At 35.2% G+C, this 27747-nt stretch overlaps 1 protein-coding gene across 3 annotated transcripts in view; it reads right to left on the bottom strand.

Moving 5' to 3' along the window:
* Positions 1 to 27747, bottom strand: part of LOC131156193 (uncharacterized) — a 187160-nt gene that overhangs the window by 120257 nt on the left and 39156 nt on the right. For all 3 annotated transcript variants that reach the window (XM_058109692.1, XM_058109694.1, XM_058109693.1), the window contains 4 exons: positions 17545 to 17608; positions 2664 to 2771; positions 596 to 793; positions 398 to 525 (listed from right to left, as the gene is read on the bottom strand). In XM_058109692.1, coding sequence (XP_057965675.1) covers positions 398 to 525; positions 596 to 793; positions 2664 to 2771; positions 17545 to 17608 — 498 coding nt within the window. The remainder of the gene's footprint in view (positions 1 to 397; positions 526 to 595; positions 794 to 2663; positions 2772 to 17544; positions 17609 to 27747) is intronic.

Here is a 27747-nt window from a genome sequence, read left to right as displayed (position 1 = left end):
GACGAAGACTTTCCTGTTAATAACCTCATTCTAAAGAAAACTTGTCACCAAAAAAAAAAAGCTCCACAACAATTTTCCCACAACGTGTTTGGACACCAAACTCCCAAGGTCCAAATCCCCTTCCGATTTAGGCCTCCTACTCACATCCTACCAAATAAGAAAATCCATCTTACAATTGCCCATGTTAAGCCAAAAACAAAACTCTCATCATCCACTCTAGACTTCCCACCTGCACCTACAGCAAATATAAAAATGAGAAGAAAAACAACCCAAATAAATGAGAATATGCGATCAACCCCTAAAGAAATACAGCTCTCCGATCTCCTACCCATTCAATCAACCACTAGATCCGAGAAAAAAAACAGAAAACAGAAGATTATCAGAGTATCAGACATACTTGCTCCACAATGTTGCAGATATTTGATGAATGCTGACTCGAATCCTGCATAGAAAATTCTTGTCACTTGCAGCAACATCCCCACTGGAGAGATTTCCAGCATGGAACTTTGTTTCCTCATAATTTTCCTGCAAGAAAGACAGCAATTAGCTGCTGAAAACTGCATTTTCTTCTCTCAGCTAGTCAAAGCACAAGTACCTTTGCAACATCATCAGACACAACACTGGAAAATTGACTAGAATCATCTGTTCCTCCAACACCAAGCACACCACGGGATAGCCAAGCCAGCCATCCACGGGATTGGACTGTTGAAAGCTCATCATTTCCAGAACTCACTACAGCAATAGGACTATCATTCATCCCCATGTTTGTTGTTGAAGAGTTTGATACAAGCTCCTGCATGCACATTGAACTCAAGAAAATTAATACAAAATAACAAAGCTATTTAGAGGCTAAAAAGTTTTGGCTCAAATGGAACCAAGTTTTTGTATAGGAAGGTGGCAAGGATACAAAAACAACAACAACAGGCCTTAAAGTCTCACTAGGTGGGGTCAGCAACATGGATCGTTTTCCACCAATTCACCCTATCGAGAGCATTTTCCTCTATTAGATTAAGAGCTATTAAATCCTTCCTCACTACCTCATTACAAGTAATTTCATGTCTACCTCTACCACTTTTCATGCCAAAAATATTAACTAACTCACTCCTCCTCACAGGTGCTCTACCAGGCCTACATTTCAAATGCCCAAACCATCTAAGCTGCCCCTCCCTTATTTTATTTTCAACTAGTGCTACACCTAAATTACTGCATATATGTTTGCTTCTTACTTCTTTTAATGTTAAATCACTCATCCACCTCAACATTCGCATTTCCAAAACTTTAACTTTTTGCACATGTTGTCTCTTAGTCGCCCAACATTCTGAACCATAAAGCATAGTTAGCCTTATAACCGTCTTATAAAACTTTACTTCTAATTTTAAGGGTATTCTACGATCACACAACATACCTGACACACTCCTCCATTTTACCGAACCTATTTTATTCTATGTACTACATCTTTTTCAATATCCCCTTTAGCTTGCATAATAGGTCCACGATATCTAAATCTATTAGTGTTATTAATCTCTTGATTATCAAGTTTAATCTTCTCTCCATTGCTACTCCTTACAATACTAAAATTACATTTCATCATTCTACCTTATTTCTACTTATCCTAAATCATTTAGACTCTAATGTGGCTCTCCAAAAGTTCTGACTTAGATTCCATTCCGCTCCTACTATCATCAATCAACACAATATCATATGCAAACAACACACGCCAAGGGATCTCATTTTGGATATTCCTAGTAAGTTTGCCAATCACTAAAGCAAAAAGATAAGGACTTAAACTAGAACCTTGATGTACACCTATTGTGATTGGAAAACTCTAGATTCCCCTCCTACAATCCTAACGCTAGTCACTACGCTATAATACATATCTTTAATGACCTCAGTATATCTACTGCAAACCCCCTTCTTTTCTAAGACCCACCAAAGGACTTCCCCAGGTACTCTATCATATGTTTTCTTTAGGTCAATAAAAACCATATGCAAATCCCTCTTTATTTCCCTAAACTTTTCCAAAGCTTCTTAAAAGATAAATAGCTTGCGTTGTTGATCTCCTAAGCATAAAACCAAATTGATTTTCTGAAATCTTCGTTTCTAGTCTTATTCTATGTTCAATTAACCTTTCCCATAATTTCATCATATGACTCATAATCTTAATTCCACTATAGTTATTATAGTTTTGAATATCGCCTCTATTTTTATACAAAGGTACTAACATGCTTTTCCTCCATTCTTTTGGCATTTTCTTGGTTTTTATAATAATGTTGAATAGATTGGTTAACCAAATAAGTCTTTTATCCCCTAAACATTTCCAAACTTCAATTGATATTTTATCTAGTCCTATAGATTTCCCACTTTCTATCTTTCTTAATGCCATCTTAACTTCAAGAATTATAATTTTGCGAATAAAACTCTTATTTTTATTCTTCTCCTCATTTGTCACTTCCAAGTTAGATCTTTCATTTTGATTTTCATTAAACAACTTATCAAAGTATCTTCGCCACCTTTCTTTTGGGTGTGGTAATTCCTAGAAACTATTGAAATAAGTGAATAATAAGAAACAAGAATATACAGATATACTTAAATATTTGTACACTAAACTCCCTGAGAAAATAGGTAAGGAAGTTGTCCACATAATCCCTCCATAACACTGTTACCTGCAGTTCTTGCTCAGCAGTCAACCTTAAATTCAAAATATCTTCTACATCCAAGTCTTTCTCTTCCTCCATTTGCTCCAGTTCCCGAATAACATCCGCATCCATTGGCTGAGAAAATAATCCCACAAGAAAAAGTAAATATCAGCAAGTCAGAAAGTGAACTAGCTTTAAGCCACGTACCAATCATATACCCCTATGATAAAAATCAATGCAAATATAAACATAGAAATTAAACAATCGACACCAAAAATAAATAAATAAATCACCCTTCACTGTGTTAGAAGAGACAGGGCTGGATGAAAACATTTTAAAATGAAAAGGACAAACAGCATTTGGCTAAGCATCAGATTCTGCCATGAAGGTTCTCCAGCAGCAACTCCAAGATCCAAATTTTGTGTATATTACAAATTGTAAAGGAATATGGTGATACAGTTCATATAAGAAATAGGGAGTCTCACATATCCCAAATGGGGTATCATTTGCATTAGATAGTGGGATAGAATCGATAGACATCACCTTGTGGTAAAAATAAAACAAGGATGATACATTTCAAGCAAGGAGTATTCAGCATGCTATTGAGCTCGAGCCTGGTCAGGCTTCACCGAATTAGCCTGCCTACTCCAGAACGTAAAGCTGAAATACAAAAATTTGTTGAAGATTTTATGAACACAAAGTTGTGTTGTTCCAGCCTAGCTCATGCCTAGAAATGATGGAACACAAAGGATGAAGAGATGAAACTTATTGTAAAATAATAACATACTGATTCTCAATTCCTCATTTGGATGACTTCTCGATGTGTCAATGGGTTCAAGAAGAAAACACACTGACAGGGTACACTTGTAGGTTCTATCATTTGGCTACTTGTGCCAACATAGAATGGAAAGAGGATGTGATGATGATAGCTCTGTATAGGAAAAGGTTGAAACCAGCAATCGCCTCCAACTTACTGCATGAAATCTCATTACAAATGGGGATGTAGTACAGGCTGCCACTCAGATCAATGAGGTTACGCAACACAATCCTCCTAAACTTATAACAACCCTTCAATTTGAGACAAGTACTAGTGGAGTTGTACGAACGCAGACAGTTAAGCAATTGGGGAAAGGAGTTCAAACTAATACCCCTTAGAAGACTCCTAAGCATTCCAGAACAAGTAAGGGCCAGCCACCAATCAAATGTGCATTAAATGCCAAGGTTTTGGGCATCAAGCTGCACAATATCCTAACCAAGTCATTACTGTTCCAGAAGAAGATGATGATGATGATGATGATGGTAATGTGAAAATCTGTTTAATGCATCAACGTATGCTCTCTTCCCACAAAGTTGAAAAAAGAAAAAACATGGGAGGTGGACCAACATCTTTCAAACTCAGGTGATTTGTCAAAAGCATCTTCGTACTTTTGTTATTGATCATGGTAGTTGTATAAGTGTAGTTTAAAGAAGCTGTGAAGAAGTTAACTTTGGAAGTTGACCCTCATCCTGGTCCATACAAAATTGCTAGGGTGAACATTACCGACTGAATGTCCATGGTTGCTGCTTGCTTACATTCAAGATTGGTTAAATGATGGAGATAGTTAAATGTGATACCCTTCCCTTTCAAAAATTGCCATGTCCTTTTGGGCCCTCCATGGTTACATGATAGGAATGTTAAGCATGACAAAGATGAGAATTCTTATTCCTTCCCCCTTTGACAAGAAGAAGTATAAGTTGATGTCATCTCAAGCTCTTCCACTCACCAAGTTGAAGCATGCTGTTGCTTCCTTTATTATTACGCAAGATGATTCTATTCATGGTGATGGACTCCACAATACTTTCCCCAACTCAACGGAGTCGAGTTCTTCTTAGAAGGAGGGAATTGATGTAGGATGAGAAGCAGGCATTTGGATAGATCATTTTGAACCAATTCAAAGGCCTATGTCGAAGAAAAGGGTCAATGGATTATTCGATCCTAAATACAAATATGCTCAGTTAGTTAGTTGTTTATTTTGTGTGTTTAGTTTTCTTCTTGTAGTAGGATTGTGTTTTTTGGGTTCTTGTTTGTAATATTTGTGTAATTTAGGGGGGTGTAAATTGTAATTTCATGTAGTTTTAGAGGTATATGTGTCATGTCATATTTTGTAATGTGGAAAAGAAAACTGAATATTCCACTAACTTATGAAAATGATTACATTCCCTTTAAATATATGATAATTCTCATCTAATTACTAGGGATATTTACAACCTATTGAAAATAGAATATCCTATTTAAAAGGGAAAGAAGTAAAGTAAGAAAGACTATCTACAGAATCGAGTAACATGCTACCCAAATCCCCTAGGATCGTGGAACCAAAAATAGCTAACAAATCAACTGATATGTTAGCTGTAAATTGCCTAAAGATCAGCCTCTAATAAAGGCTGAAAGATATCTAATAATTCTACACTCCCCCTCAAGTTGGGCTGTAAATATTGATTAGGCCCAGCTTGGAACTCAGATCATCAAAATTCTTTCTTGCCAGAGCTTTTGTAAGGATATCGGCTGTTTCGAGACATGTAGGCACATACAAAATCTTAATTATTCCTTCCTCTATTTTTTCTTTTATGAAATGTCGATCAATCTTCACGTGTTTTGTTCTATCATGATGCACTAGGTTCTCTACAATGCTGATGGCTGACTGATTGTCACAAAACATCTTCATGGGTTCTTCACCTAAAATCATTAATTCCTTTAGAAGCCTTCTTACCCGTATTCCTTCACAGATGTCGTGCGTCATTGCCCTGAATTCAGCTTCTACACTGCTTCTTGACACAACAGATTGCTTCTTACTTCGCCATGTAACTAGGTTTCCCCACACATGTGCAGTACCCAGAAGTTGACCTTCGATCATTTATTGATCCTACCAATCTGCATCACTGAATACTTCAATATCTCTTCTTTGATTCTTCTCAAAAAATAATCCTTTAGCTGGTGTTAGCTTCAAATATTGTAGTATTCTATAAACTACCTCCATATGTTCTTCATCGGGATTGTTCATCAATTGACTCACTATACTGACTGAGAAACCAATATCAAGTGGGGTGTGAGACAAATATATATGTTTTCCAAGTTTGGTTGTTGAATCCATAGGATATCTGCAGGCTTGCATCAAAGCATCCCATTCTCATTCAAAAGATCTAGAACATATTTCCTTTGGGAGACAAAGATTCCCTTCCTTGACCGTGCCACTTCCATGCCTAGGAAGTATTTGAGATTCCCAAGATCCTTGATTTCGAATTCTTTAGCTTGAAGACTTTTGAGACAACTCATTTCCTCATCATAATCTCCCGTTAGAATGATGTCGTCCACATATACAATGAGGATAGAAATTTTTCCTTCAGGAAAGAATTTAACAAATAGTGTAAGATCTTATTGACATTAAGAATAGCCATCTCCTAACTACCTTTGTGAATCTCTCGAACCAGACTCCTGGGGATTGCTTGAGCCAATATAAAGATTTTCTGAGTTTGCAAACTTTGTTGTGCGTAGCTTGTGTCTCGAATCCAGGAGGAATATCCATGTAGATTTCTTCAGCTAGGTCTCCATTGAGGAAGGCATTTTTGACATCTAGTTGGTGAACAAGCATATCTAAATTTGCTGCCAAAGATAAAAGGACCCACACTGTATTTAACTTGGCTACAGGGGCGAATGTCTCTTCATAGTCTATTCCGTATGGTTGAGTGAATCCCTTTGCTACCAGTCAAGCTTTGAATCAGTTTAAACTTCCATCTTCATTGTATTTCATAGTGAATATCCATTTGCAATCTACTGGACACTTTCCAATTGGTAATTCTGTGATCTCACATGTTCCATTCTTTTCTAGTGCACTCATTTCTTCCTAGAAAGCTGACTTCCATTCAGGTGTACCGAGAGCCTCTTGTATGTTATTAGGAACGTGGATTTTGTCAAGGTTTGCAACAAAAATCTAAAATTGGATGAGAGCCCCTGATATGACACAAAAGTGTATATTGGGTGTTTTGTGCGTGATCCCACACCTTTTCTCACAGCAATAGGACAATCACTATCACCATTAGTTAACTCATTATGGGAAGTCTCGGGATTAGAGTTACTTGGTGAATTTTCACTTGATCTAGGGCTTAGATCAGACTCTTGGATTTACTCAAGGGATGCTTGTTGTTCTATCTCTTTTTGATTCCTTCTCCTCCATGAATAGGTAATCAACTCATCATTTTTTGTTGGCTGAATAGTGTCCTGATGTTTCACAAGAGATTCTAAGAAGGGATGTGAGACGAAACATAATCAGAAGAAGGGTGAGATAACTCTTCAATATCCCCAATCTGGAATTCCTGTGTAATCTCCCCTTGAATTTCAAATTTGGGGTAATATGGTTGTTGCTCAAAAAAGGTGACATCCATGGAGTGATAATATCATTTAGTAGCTGGTGAATAGCATTTATAACCCTTTTGGTTTGGAGAGTACTCGAGAAAAATGCACTTAAGGGCTCTAGGATCAAGTTTACCCCGGTGTTCACTATGAACATGAACAAAAGCTGAGCACCCGAATACTTTGAAGGAAATAGTGGAGATGAGTCGAGTATCGGGACAGGACTGGCGTAGAGTTTGACAAGGAGTTTGGAATTTGAGAAAGCGAGACGGCATCCTGTTTATGAGGTAGCCTGCAGTGAGAATGGCTTCACCCGAAAAGTGTTTCGATACATGTGTAGAGAACATGAGGGAGCGGGCAACATCTAGTAGGTGCCGATTTTTTCTTTCGACAATTCCATTTTGTTGAGGAGCGTCGACATAGGAACTTTGGTGTATTATACCTTGACTCAAAAGATAATCATCAAGAATGGATTTGAAACATTCTTTGGCATTATCAGTTTTCACAATCATCATTGTTTCTTGGAATTGTGTTTGGATCATGGTGCTAAAATTTTTGAAATTGAAAATCTGACCTTGCCTATGACTTTTCTTTCATGAGGAATATCCAAGTAAGTCTAGTGTGATCATCTATAAAAGATATAAACCAGCGAGATCCAGTAATATTCTTGATCCTAGACGGCCCCCACACATCACTATGAATCATTGAAAAGGGTTGGGATGCTTTGTAGGGTCGGTTGGGATAAGAGTTGCAAACATGTTTTGAAAACTGACACATCTCACATTGAAAATCATTTGGATTTTTATTATTGAATAATAAAGGAAAGAGTTTCTCGAGATACAAATGATTTGGATGTCCTAACCAATAGTGCAACAACATAATTGCACTATCATTCTAGACACTAAACAATCAAATTTGTAAGTTGTTGCTCAAGGAGGATCACTAACCTCAATAAGATAGAGCCCCAAACACATCTTAGCATTGCCAATTGTCTTCCCCGAATCCAAGACCTAAAATTCACACATATTTGGGAAAAATTTTGTGACACAATTGAGATCCCGAGTGAGTTTACTAATTGACAGTAAATTGCAATCCAAATTTGGCACTAATAAAACTAAGTTGAGTGTTAGGTTCTCTAAAATTTTAACAAAACCTGTACCAGCCACCTTTGAGAGTGAACCATCTGCTATCCTGACTGTTAAATTTTCGTAACAAGGGCTATAAGTAGAAAAAAATATCCCATCTCTCGTCATATGGTTCGATGCTCCTAAGTCTATAAACCATGGACCTAACTTCTCCTTTTTAACATTAAGGGCACTTAAAAAATTACCTTCGTGTGCCAAAGAACCAGTACCAACCATAGTAGTAGGGGCTGCAGAAGATTGGTTAAACATTTTTTACAACAATTGTAGTTGCTCCTTGATGAAGAGACTGGGCTCGGGAGGTGTTGGTTTTTCATCTACCGAGATGAAATTTCCCCGTCCTCCTCTGTCATTGGCAAAGCGGGAAGGTTTCCAATATGCGGGTTTACAGTGGATTTTCCAACAGGTGTCCTTGGTGTGACCAGGACATCAACACTAGTCACACCATGGCCTCCCTTTCTTCAGTCTACTGTCACTATTGTTATATGGATCTCCTCGAACTGCAAGGGCCAAATTCTCCACGTTTGTTGTAGAATTTTGAGGGCCCATCATTATCTTCTTTCGATTCTCCTCTCAAAGAACTTCTAAAAAAGCTTCTCGAATGTTCGGCAGTGGTTTGGATCCTAAGATTCTTCCTTGTACTTCATCAAGATTTTTATTTAATCTAATAAAAAATTCACATATTCATTTCTTTTCAACAATTTGTTTATACCTGATTCCATTTATGGGACAGCTCCAATAGTGCTCCTCGACTAAGTCCAGTTGTTGCTAGTAGCAGTTGAGGGTGTTGAAGTATTGGGTCATTGTCAAATCTTCTTAGCGTAAGTCATGGAGAACACTTTCCACCTCGAATAATTCAGATGTATTCTCATTGTTAGAATACATTTCCTTGGTAGCTCGCCAAATCTCCTTCGTTGTTTCGTACAAAAGAAAATTTTCTCCAATGTCATTTGTCATGGAATTAATGAGCCATGACACGACCGTGTTATTTTCCGATTTCCATGTCTTGAACTTCACATCATCCTTGCTTGGTTGGGCTGCAACTCCTGAGAGATAATCATCCTTTCCCTTTCCGCATATAAACATCATCACGAAATGGGACCATTGGAGATAGTTATTCCCATTAAGTTTGTGTCCTAAAATGGGCATGAGGCTGCTATCTGAACTGTTGTTGTTTCCTGAGACCATGGCTTCTTGATTGGTGGTGACATTTGAGACTGAAGAGGTGGAATCGCATCTCCCGGTGACCATACCGTATTTGGCCTTATGGGAAGATTAGGGTTCATAGAATGCTCTGATACCATGTTGTAACGTGGAAAATAAAACTTAATATTCCACTAACTTATGTAAAAGATTACATTCCCTTTCAATAGATGATAATTCTCATCTAAATACGAGGGATTTTACAACCTACTGAAAATACAAGGACCCCCTTTGATGTTTTGGAACTCCCACAAACCTCCCCTGAGATTTTAAAAATTACACAGACCGCCCCTGAGATTTTCCAAAGAGACACAGACCCCACCCCCCCTATATTTAGGGAAAAGATAATTTTTTTTAGGGATATAAGTGTCTCAAAAATCATACGTCAAGGAAGGTCTGTGGGATTTTTGAAATCTCAAGAGAGGTGCTAGCCCTTTTGTCAAACCTCAAGAGCACTTAGTCTCTTTTGCCTTTAAAACAATAAAAGTATAAAATAATAAAAATTAAAAATATTATAATAAAAAAAGTATTATTACTATTTTACTCCATTTTTATATTTCAAGATTCACTTTATAATAACAATCCTATTGTACATGAAAATTGAAAAATAGTAAAATATTTTGTAATTAGCCTTTTATCAATTTCTATTTTTAAAAAATTTATGGATATTATAATTTTAATTCTATATAAATAGGGAAGATCAATTTAGTTTAATTTTAGTTTAAAAAGTGTGGACAAAATGTATCCAAAAAATAAAAGTAATTCCCATTTCTAATTTTTCAAATAATTACAAATACACCACAAAGTTTTCTAACATCTAAATTTGCATACGAAAATTGAAAAAACTCTTTTCATTTTTCCTTATTTCTGATTTGTTAGATAATTTTTGGAAAATTAAAAAACAAGGTGTCTTTTTCATAATTATTTTCAAATCTAGAAACGATAAATAAAAATTTTTTTCCGCAACTAAGAGCTTACTTGGTTTCGTTTTTGTTTTCAGCCTTCTACTTTCTATTTTTGCTTCTGCATAAAGTGGCAACACAGTATATAAACAAATTTGTTTATGTTCCCAGCTTCTTGTTAATGTTTTTGAGTTTTAGCCATTTGCGAAAAAAAATGAAACCAAATTTAATAGTTTTCAATTACTTTCGGAACCTATTGCTAGAAAATTTTAATATCCAAAAATAGATTTTTTGGTTGAATCATTCATTTTTTTACACTATTTTTTATTAAAATTAAAATAAAAGGATCATATGAATTTAAACATAATTAAAACAAAAATATACAGAAAATTTTAAAATAATAAAAAATAAATAAAAGCGAAATACAAAATATTTTTTCTATCTTTCAATAATAAGGTATAATAAGATTGCCATTGTAAAGTCAATTTTGAAATATAACAATTAAGAAAAATAACTATAATAATTTGAACTTTTACTATAGTATTCTTATTTATATTATTTTTTTATTTTTATTATTGTAATCAAATTTTTTAAAAATCTTTTTGACTTACATCCAAAAATGAAAAATTGATTAATTAAATTTTCAATTTTTTTAATTTTACATTACCAAATAAGCTGTCGTTTTCTAGCTTTTAGTTTTTATTTTTCATTTCTGGTTTTCATTTTTATAATTTTTGACAAAAACACCAAATAGCCCCTAAACTTCTAAACAAACCCTCTATTTTTTTTACTTTTTTAATACAAATCTTGGAAAATAAAAGATGGGGGAATGCTTAAGCCAAAGCAACCTCCCCAACACAATGATCTTTCCAAAAGCGAATTCTCTCCACAGTACCAACCTTACACCAAACATGAGGGGAAACAAGATGATAAATCTATGACACAAATTTCCAAGCACTTGCATAGGCAACATTAACTACAAATTTAGCATGCCACACATTTTTTTGAATCTCAAATTTATGTCAAGCAACCTAAACCCAAAGACAGGTTCTAAAGATAGTATCATAACAACTTCTCACCATGAAAAAAATTTCAAGTCACCAAATTACCCAAACTCAAGCCTCGCCATGGCCTTAAATTTCCTCAAAACTGTAGAAATTTCAATCAAAACTTTTGCCTTTCACCACCCTTGAAATCAAAATGGCATTCAATTTTAACTTTACAAAATTTATGTCAAATTTCCATGAATCACCCAAAATTTAATTTCATCAAGCTCCCAAAGTTTGGACAAAATATGTTGGCATTAACTATAGAATGAAATTTTCTTGAAATATAAATTTGAGACTCAAAACCCAGATCGAAATTTCTCTATTAATTTATAATCTTTTCTTTATGAAACTGAAGATTATCACAAGAAGGACATGAATATCTTTCAAACTTTTGAAATTACAAGAAAATTTAACCTTACATATTAGATACAACATTTGGTGAACCACTTTTGACTAAATTCTCTGCATATGTATATTTTACTGATTTATGAATTTCATTTATATTAGTTGAAAATGTTTAATATCATTATTTATATTTTAGTTATTGCACCTTACATACCTGTCCTCGCATTTTACTTATAATATTTTAATTCAAAATCTTGGATTATTATGTCTATTAATAGTTTCAAAAGTTTCATAAAAAAATCCATGCTTTGCTGCATATTTTCATCATGTTTTTCTATTTAAAAAAAAAAAGAATTATATTAGAGAGAGAGAGAGAGAAGAAGTTGCAATGCACAGGAACACAAAGTCCACCAATTAAAAAACAAAAAGCACACCAAAGAAAAAAGAAAGAAAACACGAACAAAAATCAAGAAATAAAACTAAACAATATTAACCAAGGAAACCCCTTTTCAAACCATTTGAATCGTAATTTATTGGGCTCTTCAAATTCATTAATTCCTTTTGACCCTTCATCTTTTGACTTTTGCCACCATCCAAACACACTTCAATTCCTCCAGTATCACTCATCTTTAAATTCATTTTATCCAAAGGATCATGAACCACTAACTCCTTTTAGGAATCTCCTCCACAAGTGTATGCAAAATTCCATCCTTGCACTGTAAATTATTAACCAACCCGTCATTATCAAAAATAGAAACTCCCACCAATCCTTCCAATGGTGCTGGATGAACATAAGATAAATCCCCTTGTTCATCAGAAAAATCAAAAACATGCCCATATTGTTCACAAATCTCATCAAAGCCCCACCACAATCAAACTCACTTTTGAATTTTTCCTCAACAACTCTGGCACTGACTCACCAGAATTTACTCTCTTATCTTCAAATACTTTCCTCATCTCAGCACCCATACAAGCCACCTTCCGACAAGCATAAACCTTATTACTATTAAATCTGTCAGAATTAAAATATGAAACATCAGATTCCCCCCCCCCCCCCCCCAAAAAAAAATAAATAAACCAGCTTCTTCTCTTTTAATCTTTTTCATACCACCTTCTAGTCTCTCTTTGAAACTAGAAACATTTTTAACACCACGATCTTGTTTCGGTACTAAGCTGCTGACATTCTGGATTTGCTCCAAAGCTTGGTCAATTTGAGCCACATCCTTGAGAACTAGATAATGGGTATGGACTGCATTAATAGAGGTTAAAAGTACACCTTTCCTGCACTTTTCTTCTGACATCTAGGAGCAGATATTTGGGCCCGTCAATTATCAGGATTCAGCAAGGAAACGCTTGGGCCTGCATTTCCACAAGAATGGGCCTGACTAGAACTGTGACCTTTCTGCAAGAAGCCCAAATGAGGAAAACCTCCCTTTGAATCCAACGACAAGCCCAAATCATATTTTCTGAAGCATTGGGCAAGTTCCAATAAGTGGCCCAATTTTGACAAGAAAGAAGCTCCTTTTTTTCAATTACCTTGGCCAGGTCCAAAACAGGGAGCAAGCATCCAGGCTCAATTCTTTTCGCAACCTCCTCCCAAAATGCAACCTTAGTCGCCTCATCCAAAACCCTAGCTAACTTCACATTACGGTTGATCAACTCCGATCAATTTGTAATGGTATCTGTCTTTGAAGCCCCAGGTTCCTTCAGTAGCAACAAACCTCCAAACCGACAACACAGCTCCGCTCCCAACCATCACACCCAGATTTCCAGATTGAACTTGGTTGCTGCATCCCTTGTCTTCCCTTTTCTTGCCTTCCAACACCACGTGCCTCAACGATCTGTGACATGAAGAGCTATCTATGCCTACACCTCCAGAATCCTTACAAAATTCCTTAGCTAACTTGCAGAAATTGTTTGTGAAGCTGCACCACCCATCGCCTTTTGTCTTTCCACCCCAGCCCTAACTCCAAGTGCTTTCCCACCTTCTTCCACCTAATCGGCAGCCAATACTGCATAATACCCATTCAAACACTTTGATATCCCCTTTCTATACGACAGAAAACAGACAACCCATCAGCAAAACTGGTTACAGGCTTACAGCCTCCTCTAAAAACCCAAACCACCTGTCGCAAGAAACATTATTCTTTACCACAAGCAAACAAGGGATCTCCCAGACCTCGTCGAATCACAGATCAAATGATTTTTCTTCTACCTGAATCGATTGCTTCAACATAGCCTACAGCAGGAGACGCCATAGAACCAGTCACATGAAGGGGGAGAGAGAGAGAGAGAGAGAGAGAGAGATTTTAAATAATAAAGCTTCAGTCCTTTGAAATTGCCAAGGGACTTGTTTCATCATGTTTTCAATTCGAATCGAATTTGACAATGTTATCAAAAGCCTCCATACTTTTGAAGCCCCAAAATTTTAGTAGAAATCTAAATTTAAGACCTTGAGCCCACTTCCCATTTAGATCTACTCGTTGTGTCCCAACCAAAGAGAAAAGTGCACACCATGCCAATGAGAGTGCTTTCATGAGAGGTTTACTTTCCCAATTAAACACAAGATTGGTAAACTAAGAAAAGTGGCTGACATGCATTAGAATATTCCTATTGATCAGTACGAAAGAACTAGGGTTTGGAGAATTGACGAAATCAATATAAAAAATTATCCTTATTTTAGCAGCACTGTAGCCAATTGTGCAATACCAGCATGGCAAGCTAAGTTGGCATGCAGATTTCATGATGTTTATTTATTTAAAAACAATTAATTGTGCAATTCAATGGGTTCCCAGCAGGAGCAAATTAATCGGAAACAAAAAGGGCGAAGTTTGGATGAACATTTTCAATGGCTGATCAGTGACCGATATATATGGATGTAGACAGATTTATGAGAAGTGCCAAAATGTCAATTTGGAAGAAGGTCAAAGAACACTGGCACACACTCCACTGCCAACTCCTGAGGCTACAAACATCCATACCAGTACAAATGTTGCGCTGCAACATCCAAAAACAGCTTAGGTGCACAACTGTATTTTCTTGTGGGGAAAATGTCTCCAGAAGTAGTGCACTTCCTCCCATGTTCCAAGACAACAGATATACACATCACGGATTTGTTCTCTTAGAAGGTTGTGAGGCTACAAGGCTTTCCAACTTCCAACATCTATGATAGAGATGTGAAGTTAATGGAGGCATTTTTGGGGGACTTTCTGGGGAAATATGGGGACTCAAATAATTCTAACACCTCACCACAAACAGATGGCCAAACAAAAGCAGTTAGCAGAAGTCTCCATGACATGCTGAGATGCCTAGTTCAATGTCACACCAATAAAAGGGTTGCTATTGTATCGAAAGCTGAAATGGCTTAAAATGATTCTGTAAATGGGAGAGTAAGAAGGCCCATTTGAAGCAGCAGATGGACGATAACAACACCATGTTCGGGTGTTTGCAGATGAGGAGGTGTTCGCAGAACACATCCAACAAGTTCATGAAGAAGCAAGGGCAGCGCTCAAATTCAGTAATGAAGCACACCTTTTGGCTGGCATTAGAACAGGAGCTAAAAAAGATTCATCCAGAGATCCATGCGGAGCTTATGACAACTTTATAGACAATAGTTGAGCTCTTCCCAGCCCAGGGGGATTGATGCCCGAGCATCCAACTCTAAAACAAGGACCGAGTAAACCCAAAGGTGTCCCCCCCTCCCCAAAAATGATCATCTCAAAAGCAAATTCGCTCCCCATTACCCACGGTATACTAGATTTCAGGAAGGAAATGATCATGAAGACACAAACTTCCAAGGACTATAATAAGTAACATTAAATCATACTCTAGCATCCATCTGTTTTGTATTATACCAAATTTACTGCAAATCACCTGTTTTCCCAAAGAGAATTAGGTCCTAAAGGAAAGCACCATTACAAAGAAAGGGGAAAAACACTATTGGCTAAGGTGGTACTCACATTCGCTGCATTGATAAGATACAAACCATCAATTTCTTTTTAGTAGCTTGTACAATTATTTATTAATTTTTTTTAAGCTACTTTCCTCGTCTTTTTTTTTTTTTTTTTCATTTTTGGCTGTCTAATTAGATTATGCAAGAAATATGTTTTTATTTTTTTCCTTTTGGTTGATGAAAACTCAAAGTTCATTTTTTTATTATTTTTTCTTTATCATTTTTCTTAAACAACATAAAGTTTACTTTATTAATTTTTCGATCATTTAGAGAAAGCATACACATCATTAGACTAACACTTTACCTAAATGCTTAAGCTGTTAGGTTATAGGCCAACAAAGTATATCAGGCCTTACACTGCCCCACACTGCAACCCAACAGCACGTCATAAACAGACAATAAACAACACCATTATAGGGAATAAGATCATTCTTAAACAAACAAACAAATACACACGAGCAACAAGACAAAAACCTGCCTCTGATACCATGTTAGATTACCACTTAACCTAAAAGCTTAAGCTGTTACAGTATGGGCCAACAATGCAAATAAGGCGATTCAGGCCTTAACACACCAAGAAATATGACTTTTTTTATTATAAAAACTTAAATCTATTTTACTATTTTCTCTGTTGTATGTATTTCGGTATATGCATGTCATTTGAAATCGATTTTGAAAAATTGTCCCAGATCTTAGAATTCAATCTGATTCTCAATTCGCAATCCTAAAGTTCAGACCTTGATTGACATTTCAAATCTCAATTTCACAACTATGATGCTACCACTTCTCCATGATTAGATTCATTCGAAACATTTCTCCCCACCAAATTTTGTAACCCTTCCACGAAAATTCTGAAACTACCTCCTTTCAACCCTTCAAGAAATCTTCAAAAGAAGTTCGCCTAATTGCCACAACACAATCGACACAACGACACAACCAAATTTCCTTCTCCAAACATACCTGCTAAACCAGACCATAATAAGGTCCAGCAAAATCCATTGCACTCCTGAAACAAGATCCCTCGCCCACTGATTTCTTGTCTTATTCTTCTTTATCAAAACCACAAAACCTTCTATCCTGGTCTAATCTAGTCTCAAATTGAAGGATTTCCTTTCCATTTGTACTAATCACCGAAGGATCTTCTCCATTATAGCAGTCAATCAATGTCACGGTACACAAATAAAGAGGATAGCATCGACAGAGAGAGAGAGAGAGAGTCCTGAAGCTCCCAATATTCTTGAACCTCATATTATCCATTAGCAATTAACTGAGAGAAATCTCATCTTTTTAAAAACAACAAATATTTTTTTTTCCTCTTCACTTACCAAAATAAAATATTATCAAATCAAAGTCAGGACAATCGGTTTGTCAAAATATGAGAGCCTCTTCACATTAAAAATGAAATTTTTAAATTTTAAAGGCAACATTGGACTAGTCCACGCCAATTTTTTATTTTTAAATTCAAATTTACAATATATTATATTTGGATGCCCCCGGGGCTCCACATGTTTGCATGTGTGTGCATGTAGTATTCATAATATAAGGAAATGAGTTGTTATCAACAAAAATGTTGCCAAGATTAATTTTCTTCCCAAACACGAGCACCATCAGTTGTAGTTTGTGAGAACATTGCATGTACCACTAGCACTTGGCTAAATCAAGTGTTTTGTAATCAATAACGTGGCAAATTTCTAATATTCCAAAATTGAAAGTTAATGGCAGTATTTGAAAAGTTGAAGTAACAGAAAATTCAAAACATGGCACTTACAATCAGTCCCCACCCTTAAAAAAGTATAGAATTGAAAATTCCAAGAAGGTACAACAAAGGCAGATGCCACCTAATGCAGGAAACTAATTTTTCAGGACTATCCCAGGCACATTGCATCTACACAAGAAGCTTTGGACACTTTGTGACAAAAAAAGAAAATCACCTGGACTAGTTGAAGCGAACGTAACTTCTTCTTGTACAAGTTGACATACTTTCGACAATAACCCCTATGCAAGCACCAAAAAAAAATTGAACTTGAAAATGGAAACAAATTGAGCTTGATAATACAAAACAATATCACCAAATAACACCACATACGGCATCACCTAACAAATGGAATACAATGCACTATGGCTTTAAATAGGGGCCATGACTGTTATATAATGTCATTATGTAACGATTTGTTAGATTCCCCATACCATTACACACTACTTCGTGGGAACAACATTCACGGCCATAATGGCCATTATGCACCATTACAAAGTGCTTTTTCGGTTCCCCATACCATACACACTGCTAAAAAGGTCGGAAGAAAATTCACAGCCATAAGGGCCATTATAGGCCAAGACAAGACAGTTATAGCTAAAAAAAACAATTTTTTTTTTTAACTTTTTCTTCTCATTTTCCCTTTTCCCCCCTTTCATAAGTCTTTCTCGGTAAGCTATCTAAGAGGGGAGAATATTATAACGAGAATAAAAATAATATAAGACTTATTTAATTTTATTAACATTTAAAAGAGATGCAGCAATTAACAATTTGATATCACCACTATTTTGTTTAAAAAAATATTCAATTTAATTACTACTAGCAAACTAACATTTCTTTTCTATATTTTCCAATGTTTTAAAAGGCAGAGGCATAAACCTTAAGGTATTGGGGCATAATTATTTTGGGAATTTTATTTTTAGATAAAAATATGCAAATAAATTACATATTTTTTAAAAAATAAAGAAAAAATTACGAAAATCACAAATATAATGGAAAAAAAAAACAAATATAATTTTCATGCTCTTTGTTGGCAATTCAAAAATTGCAATAGCTTGAATTCATTACGCAAATCATAGAGACAACTATAACATTATAAAGCGAAAATTACTTTCAAGATCTAAGATACTGTTGACTTTTTGAGTCTAATCCCTACTTTGATGCTAACAAAGCACAAGTATCTTATGTGTATATTCACTATGTGAACAGGTTTATATTTCAACACACACATAAGGTAAGGGAAATGGAAGCCAAGAGGAACTTAAAGCTTATTCACTTGGCATATTCCATGAAAAATCAGTAGATCAAATGAAGAAGAAGACATATATTTTAATTTGTAAATGCATTTATGTTTTGGACTATAATAATGCATGCTCCATATGATGTGATTGAAAGCTTAGATGACCATATCCTGACCATAGGGGACATGACCTTTCTTGGAAAAACCTTTTCTAAAAGGCTAAAATCTCACAAAGGTTTTTAAAACTCTTTTTAGTCAAAATAAGGCTATAACCTTTAATTTTAACTGACCTAGGTCGACCGACCTCCTCGTGTATAAAACACCTCAGTCGACCGACCTTTCATCTCAGCCTGTCCTTCAAAGCCTCGGTCGATCGACCACTTTTACTCATGAATAGCCCAGCCAACTGACCGACCATAGCATTTTGGCCTGTGTTAACCTCAACTGACCGAGCCATATGCTTTAAAAAAGCCCAGTCGACCGGCACTGTTCACTCGGCCGACCAGCTCTTATGGTCAGCCGACCAAACTAAATAAGGGTTCGGAATTGCCTTTGGCCAACCAACCGGTGCCTTCCACGATCGACCGACCAACACAGAAAATTAGAATTTTGGCCAACCAACTGACGAAGTCGCCAGTTGACCGACCCTCTCGGGTCATGCTATTTTTCAGCACTAAAACGTGTTTAATTTTTAATTAAATAAATTTAAAATACCCTTCGTATCCCCAAACGGTCATATTTTTTAGAAACTCTATATATACCCCCTTCATAAGCATAATTAGCAAGAAGATTAGCCCAAAAATATTCTCAAATATTTTGTGCCTTATTTTTCCTACTCTTTTTGTTTTTCCTTTGAAAAAATCATTTCTAAGAGAGCTTTTAATTTTTCCTTTCACTTCTTTCATTTGCACATTGATTGCATTTGAGGGTTGATTGAAAGTAATATTCATTTGGGCTTTCATTTATTGATTTTAAAGCATTTACTCTCACATAAGTTTTTATTTTTTAAATCATCCTTGAGAATAAGCTTAAGGTTTCCCCCACATATTTTCTTGATAAATATTTTTTGAGGAAACCTCTTATAGCTTATGAATCGTTGCACATCCATTGCAAGATTCAAAAGCTCATTGTGCTTTTATTGCAAAAAATCTTTTTGAGCAAAAACCCTAGCTTTCTTGAACAATATTTTTTAATATTATTTTTAGAAGAAAGCTCCTAGGATTTCAAGACCTTTGAAAAAGCATATATTTTCATATTTCATATTTCATCATGATCATTCACTATTATTTGGGCAAAAAACCATTTGAAAACAAAACCCTAGGTTCTCCTACACTTTTCATTGAAAAAATATATATTTTGGAAAAATATTTATTAGGGTTTGAATCTTTGAGTATTCATCATTTATATTTAATTCAAAGATTGCAAAAATCATTTTGAAAAAAATACCCCTACTCTACTGAGCTTAATCTCATATCATACAAGAGTGCATTGAGCTTCATATTGTACATCCCTGTTTTTGTAGAAGCATGTTTATTTGTACAAAATTTATTATCTTTGTATTCCAGGCGTAGCCTGAAGAGGAATACACCGTCCTGTAAGGTGTACCGGTTTGGCTCTAACCCGATTAGGTGAGCTGAGGAGACTCCACCTCATAAGGAGAATTGGTTGTGGCTCAACCCCGTAATTGAGCTGAGGAGACTCCGCCTCGTAAGGAGAAATCAGTTTGGCTCAGCCTGGTGAATTGAGCTGAGGTGACTCCGCCTCATAACGAGTATTGTAAACGGCGTCGCTCAGCCCGGTTATGTGAGCACTTAGTGGAATCCTTGGGTTGTTCACCTTAAGCAGGGACGTATGCAGGATTGGCCGAGCCTCAATAAAAGTAACTGTGTCATTCTCTTTCCCTATACTCTTTACTTTCTGCACTTGTATGCTTATACTTAAATTGTTTTGAATGATTTACTTGTTTTAAATATCTGCATACATTAATATTTGTGGGAACTAAGATTGCTTAGAAAGACCCTAGGTTGTGCAATAATGTTTGTAGTCTAGAATTAGGACATAATTGACCTAGGAATAATTTAAATTTCCAATTCACCCCCCCCCCCCGGGGCGGGGAATACACCATTCACATCAGATACAACTCTCAATTATTTTGGGAAGTTGAGGTTCAAATTTTGATATCAATTTCAAGTTTGATTTTAAAAAATAATGGAAATTAGTAATAAAACATGGAATTCTTTTATAAAGCTTTAGAAACTATTAAATAGACATAATAATGCATTATTTTAGAACTAAATTATTATAAATAAAATACATCAAGGACGATTATGCAATGTTTAAAATACAATAACTATAATAAAATAATCATAGTAAACATATTCAACTAACGTAAACGAAATTCATAAATCGGCTAAATACTTTGAATACAAATACACATAGTTTTAGACATAAATGGTCAAATAAAATGCTCTAGCTAATATCTAAGTTCAATTTTTTTTTTTTTTTCCTTTTTTCATAACAAAAGAAGAAATTTAATTAGAAAGAAGAGAACTTATAAATAAGAGAATAAAAAATCTCCCATTCAAAGTCAGCAAACATTTATAAAAAGAAGCTAAAAACACACCCCCAAAAATATACTTCGATATATAAGAGCAAAAAATTTCTCCAATCTCACTCAATTTCCCAAAAACTCGCTCCCTTAAGACAACAAAAGCAAATGCACCATAGAGAAGCCAAATAATGAATCTACTCCCAAACCAGCTGCCTGCTCAATTTTATCCCTAAAAAAAATCTATGCATTTCACACCAACCATACACCCCACAGCACTGCAATTACACATTTCCCTAGAGCTTTTCTATCCTTTTTCCTTCCAAAGCCCTCACAAGAGATAGCCAACAAGCCATCCACGGTCGCTGGAAAAACCCAAGCTTTTCGTAACTAAATCTTTCATATAATTACAAAAGCTTGAAAGCTACAATTCATATCCTTCTTATAATAATCTTTAGTTTCACTAAAAAAAATAATAAATTAAGGGAGAAATTTCAATTTGCATTTTGAATCATAAATTTGAATTTCAAGGTTAAAATTTGGACAAATTTTGTTCAAATTTTGAGATGTAATTAAATTTGGAATGATTTGTTGAGATTTCAAAAGAAAATTTGTAAAACGGAAATTGACTGTCATTTCAATTTCAACGGCCACAAAAAAAAAAAAAAAGCAACAATTTCGACCAATATGTCAACAATTTTGCGGAAATTTTAGACCATTTTGAGAATCACACGCCAAAAATATGTAAGCCTCAACTAAAAAGGTGCGACCAAAATTTCAACAATTTCGTCCAAACTTGGACCACGTTGAGAATCACACGCCAAAAATATGTAAGCCTCAACCAAAAAGGTGCAAAAGGCATGCCTTGTGCATTAAGCATCAGGGAGTAAAGCGTTAGCCTTTCTAGGATTTGGTAATTTGATTGATCCTCAAGGTATTTTAGGCATGCCTTGCCTTGAGGCAAGCCTCAATTCAGCCTTTCAAAACATTGATATTTTTCAACTTCAACCTTCTTTTCTTTTTAATTTTTTCCGTATTCAAATTTCAGTACTTTATTTATTTAATAATAGATTTTATGATTATATATTATAATTTCTAATCTTAAGTTATGGTTATTCAATATAATTTTCTGCTCTAAGATTCTAAATTTTCCAGATTTTTATAACTTTAACAAATAAAAAATAATAGAACTTGCATAATTTATTTGTACTTTTCTGTATCTTTTATGTATCTAATATATTAATGGAACTTTTTTTTATTAATTAATTTATCAAACATGTGATTAACAAAAAAGTAAAAAAGATATAAATTTTCTATAAATAGCCTAACAGTTCCAAACAAATATAAAATTTATTTCCATCACTAAATAATGTAAGTTGAACTAAAGGATCCAAAATGCATTAGAAATCTTTTTAAGAGGGGTTAAGAACTTATAGCATGTAACTAAGCTAATATACATAAGATTGTGTCATTTGTGCGTGCTTAGGAAAAATTCATGGCCATTACGCTCATTCCTGTTATCCCGCTTCCCACTATGCCCATTATGTTACAATACGCTACCCACTACAGTTATTTAAAACCATAACATGTACCAATGAAGATAATTGTCCCCGTAAGCTAATAGAACTAATAAAGATAGCAGCATAACCCCAAAACATAATAAAGCATAAAAAGAAAGCCTGGTGGAACTAACAAGCAAGCTAATTTTAAAAAATATAAGTGCAAAAGGTAACTAACCATACAAAAAAAGAGTCCAAGAAAGAATTAATTTGCTCCTAGATTATGATCAAGAAAATCTACTGAGTTTTCCATCAGCCAGTTTTGCAAAGACACGCCACAAATACCCTCCAGCTATTTAGTAATTGCAAAACTAGAATAGTATATTAAAAAATGTCAATAATTTTATTATTGACGAAAAAAAGTGACAATCTGTTTAACAGCACCAAGTTTCATCATTTCCTGCTAATAGCTCCCATAAAATGCACATATTTAAAAGGCAAAAAAAGTGAACTGATTCCCTCCATTGGGGAGCCAATATTTTGTGGCTTGTAAGTTTGACCAAGCCTACTACCTAGCAAAGTCCTAATCTTGAATTCAACTAAAATTTTGAAGCTTCAAAAGCACGGTAGATTTCGATGTCAATCTCAGTTTTTTGGTTTTAAAAATGATGGAAACTTGTAGTAAAGCATGGAATTCTTTTATGAAACTTTAGACATATTTAATAGACATAATGCAAGTTTTATAACAAACATATTATAAATTAAATGCATCAATGACAGGCATATTCTGTTAAGGTGTAGTAGCAGTAATATAATACACGTATTAATATTTTCATTTGATATAAATGAAGTTCATAGATTAAGAGAGAAATTTCAGATTTCAGTAAAGTGTCAACCTCTCAACAATGGGTCTAGCTAAATATTGTAACTAAATCTCACTCAAACATTCAAAAGCCCTTCTAACCTAAATTCATAGATTTGGCCGTGCCTGTAATAGACCGGTGATTTAGACACAAGTGGTTAAATAAAATATTGTTACAAATACCTCAATTTAATAATTTTGTTATAATTTCAAATCCTATGTAATAATCTTTGATTTCAATAAAAAAAAAATAAGATAAATTATGAGAGAAATTACAATATGCATTTAAAGCTCACATTTGAATTCCAAGGAAATTCATTCTACAGTTAAAATTTCAATAAATTTGTTAATATTTTGAAATTACAATAAAATTTTGAATGATTCATAGAAATTTTGACAAAAATTTTGCAAAATGGAAATCAATGGCCATTTCGATTTCGACAGCGATGAAATACGGAAATTTTGACAAGTTCATGGAAATTTAAGACCAGCTACCTACCAACTTGACTTAAGCATTTTGGCTAGTTGCTTGTAATTTTTTTCTTCATATTTTTTCCCATGGGGGTGGGGGGAAGATGATATATTAAGATAGAATTTACAACCAAGGGACAAGGGTACAAAATCTTTCAAAAAATAAAAATAAAAAGCAAATTTAAATTAAAATTCAACGCTAACACTAATTAACCAAGATTTAAATCCGTCCCACCATAATTCACCAACACTTCAAACTTGCCAGTAGCTCTGACCATTCTTCCCCTTAGTTTCACCACCATCTAACTGAATTTCGTTTCTTCTCAAATCAGACATCCATAAACTCAATTTATCAAAAGCTGAGCTTCTAGATCCTTACCTAAAACCCCTAGGCAGGGGTCAGCAAAATTCCATCCTTACACATTTTCTTTTTATCCATACCGCCATTTTTAGAAATACTATCCCCCTCCCGCCCTTGCGCCAACTAGAGACTTACAAATTGCATCAGAGCCTACGCCTACTGGAAGTGTGTGAAGCCAAGTGCTATCCCAACTGGTACGAGCCACCTCTAGAATCCTTACAAGCCACCTTTGAATCCCACATAGCCTAGTGGGGTGGGACTTTGGGCCAATGATGAGGCATATGATATGGCACAAATCTCTCTCACATTTAATAGGGAGAGATTGTAATACCCAAGTTCCAAATCCCACACTGGTTTTAGGGGAGAATATTAGTTTTCTTTTTATATCAAAAGAAGAGAGTTCGCTAGAAAGAGAAGAATTTAAAAAGAGGAGAATAAGACATCTCCCAAAAAAATTGAAAAAATCCATAAAAAGGAAAGAAACTAAAAACACAAAAAATAAAAAATAAAAATAAAAATAAAAAATACTTTGAAATATCAAAGTAAAAAATTTCTCCAATCTCGCTGAATTTCTGAAACTAACTCCCTTGAAGCAACGAGAGCCCATGCACCATAAAGAAGCCCAATAGTGAATATTCTCCCAAACCACCCGACTGCTCAATTTTATTCTTGAAAAAATTTGTGCATTTGGCCCCAGCCATAAACCCCACAGCACAGCAAAAATTCTGCATTTCCACAGAGCAGTCCTATCCTTTTTCCTTACAAAGCCCTCAAATGAGATAGCCAACATCCCATCCACCATCCCTGGACAAACCAAAGGTTCTCCCAACATGCAACTTACTACCACCATTCCCATTTTTTGTTCCAAAAATCCTTGACTGCAAAATTCCTTAATGCCTTTTATGCCTCCTCTTCAATCAAAATAATTTCAAGACCACCTACACAGTTATTGAGCCTCAAAATTGAGTTAACCGTTCAGCCTACTCCCTTCTAACATGCATAAAACAGTTGGTATTTGTAGATCAAAGAGTTTGTCATTTTGGATTAGATCTAGCATCTTCTTAGGCACTGTTATGCTGCTTATGCGACACTTCCATGATTTTACTGTGTTACGTGTTAAATTTATAACTATTTAAACAAAAATATTATATGTTAGTACGTAGCTTCTTAGTACCTTATGTGCATTTTTTTCAATACTATAAATAATTTACATATGCCTACTCCTTCTCCATGCAACCATTCCGACATTAGTTTCAAATTGAAAAACTGGCATTAGAAGTAAAACATTCAGATCTTCTTCTAAAATACAAAATGGAAAGTATATCAAGAAAAGAGATAAAAAGCATCAGCACAACAAGGAGAATAAGGCATCCTCCTAAAGAAGACACTAAAAAATTAAAGAGAAATAAGATAAGGCAAGAAGTACAACAAAAGCTTAAACCAGAAAAAGTTGCAAAACCAGCCAATTCCACTGACTGAGAAATCAATTCTACTAAAACAAGAAGGGAAAAAATACCATAGAAAAAAGTAAGGAAGCCAAAGCAAGAGGTATAAGCAGACCTCTCAAAACACAAGCATTCCCACTCAACCAAAAACCACAAAGCATCAAAGAAATTGCACATAACCACATCCTTAAGCCTTCCAAAGCCTCTATGAGATATGAACAAAAAAAGGCACCAATAAAACTGGACACAACCACCACTCTAACAATCTGAATAACCTATTCAGGGAGGTCCTAGCTGCAGAACATATAAGAATAAATGGTAATGAGGCTTGTTATCAATATAAAAACTCACACATCAGGAAATATAGCTTTATATGGTCTCCTCTAAAACACATTTTTGGTTTTATTTTAAAGGTGACCAGCTAAACAAATGCCTTGACCTTTGGGAGTACTTTAGCTTTTCAAAAATCAATAGGAAGAAGAAAGGAGTAGAGAAGTAACCAAATGTAAATAAAAAGAATTGCAAGAACACCCTCATACTCTTGGAAACTCCAAAAGTGAAGGAAAAAAAAAAATACACATAATTTAGAACTAAAGACATTAAACCAAGATGGCAAGTACTGAGTTAAGATGAGATACCTTTAAATCAATAAGAATATTAAAATTAATATAAAAAATGCAACTCATAGATAAACAAAATATTGTCTTGCTTTCAAATACAATTCATTTTCTAGACAAGTGCAGCGGCTGATCTGTATATCCTGCATTTAACTTCACATGATTAAATCATCAAGGCTTAGTCCCCCCCCCCCCCCCCCCCAAGCGTGTCTTTTTAAAAGGACCTTTTAAAAAAGAATTGATGAAAAGGAGCTTATTGACATTGTTTTAAATTTGTTTGGCCCCCTATGAAAAAGCAGCTGTTGAAAAGAAAAAGCTGGCTTTGAGTGTGTGGCAAAACATTTCTAAGGCACTTAACAGAATTTAAAATGGCTACATGGATATTTAGTTTTAGGAAATACAACAAATACATTGATAGTTTTCTAATATATGAAAAAAAATTAAGGAAAACAATGGAATAAAATATTTTTCTGGGGGAAAATGGGCAAATAGAGCTTAGGAAGCTACAAAACAGTGTTTGTTCTGAGCTTATGGGCAAAAAATAATTTTCTACTCTAGTTTCTGTCAGAAGAGAAAGCTAGGCGGTTACTTGAAAGAGCCAACTGCAAGTGACCTAGGGATTAAAGATGCTGGTGGTATGCAACATTTGGGAGTCACGGAATAGAATCCTTCCCAACAGCTTGTTGGCACAGAGAGATGGCCTTGTCGGCTCATCAGTGGGAGGATGAAGCTCTTGGGAGGCAAGGGATGCATACACAGGACATGTGTAAGTTGAAAGGAATCTGCCCCAGAAATGAAGGTGGGAGACAAACACAGGGGTTCGAAGAAGAAGAAGAAGAAGAAGGTGGGACATCTGGTTAGTGATACAGAGATCGAAGGCAAGAGCTGAGAGCAGACAAAAGGAAGAGTGTGGCCATTCTCCAAGTTGATAAGCAGGTAGAAGAGGTGATTGCATGCAAGCTGCTAGCCATAATTGACCCCAATAATAGTTCATTAGCCAGCTGCATGGGAATAGGAAGTGATGAAACTGAGCATAGCAAGGATCCCCATGGGGATAAGAAGTAGATTAAAGGGCCTGGGAAAGCTCATGCGAGTCCTAGAGAAGCTATGAAAAGACACCACTTGCAGCTCTTAAATGGGGAAAAAAAAAAAACCTTCAATTAAAGGGGCAGAGGGAAATTAAAACGTTAGCCTGACAGGGTAGCTTCAAAGGGAAGGCTGGGAAGGAGACTGGAGAAGGGGAGGAAGGAAGGAAGGGCCAAACCACAAATTTAGTGCATCATGAAGTGCAAATTTCAATCCTGGAATCTAGGGGATTAATGAACCCAACAAAAGAAA

The sequence above is a fragment of the Malania oleifera genome, chromosome 5 (assembly GCF_029873635.1).
Source record: "Malania oleifera isolate guangnan ecotype guangnan chromosome 5, ASM2987363v1, whole genome shotgun sequence".
Classification (NCBI taxonomy): Eukaryota; Viridiplantae; Streptophyta; class Magnoliopsida; order Santalales; family Ximeniaceae; genus Malania; species Malania oleifera.
Note: the sequence above shows the minus strand (reverse complement) of the source record. Positions and strands in the feature narration are given on the sequence as shown.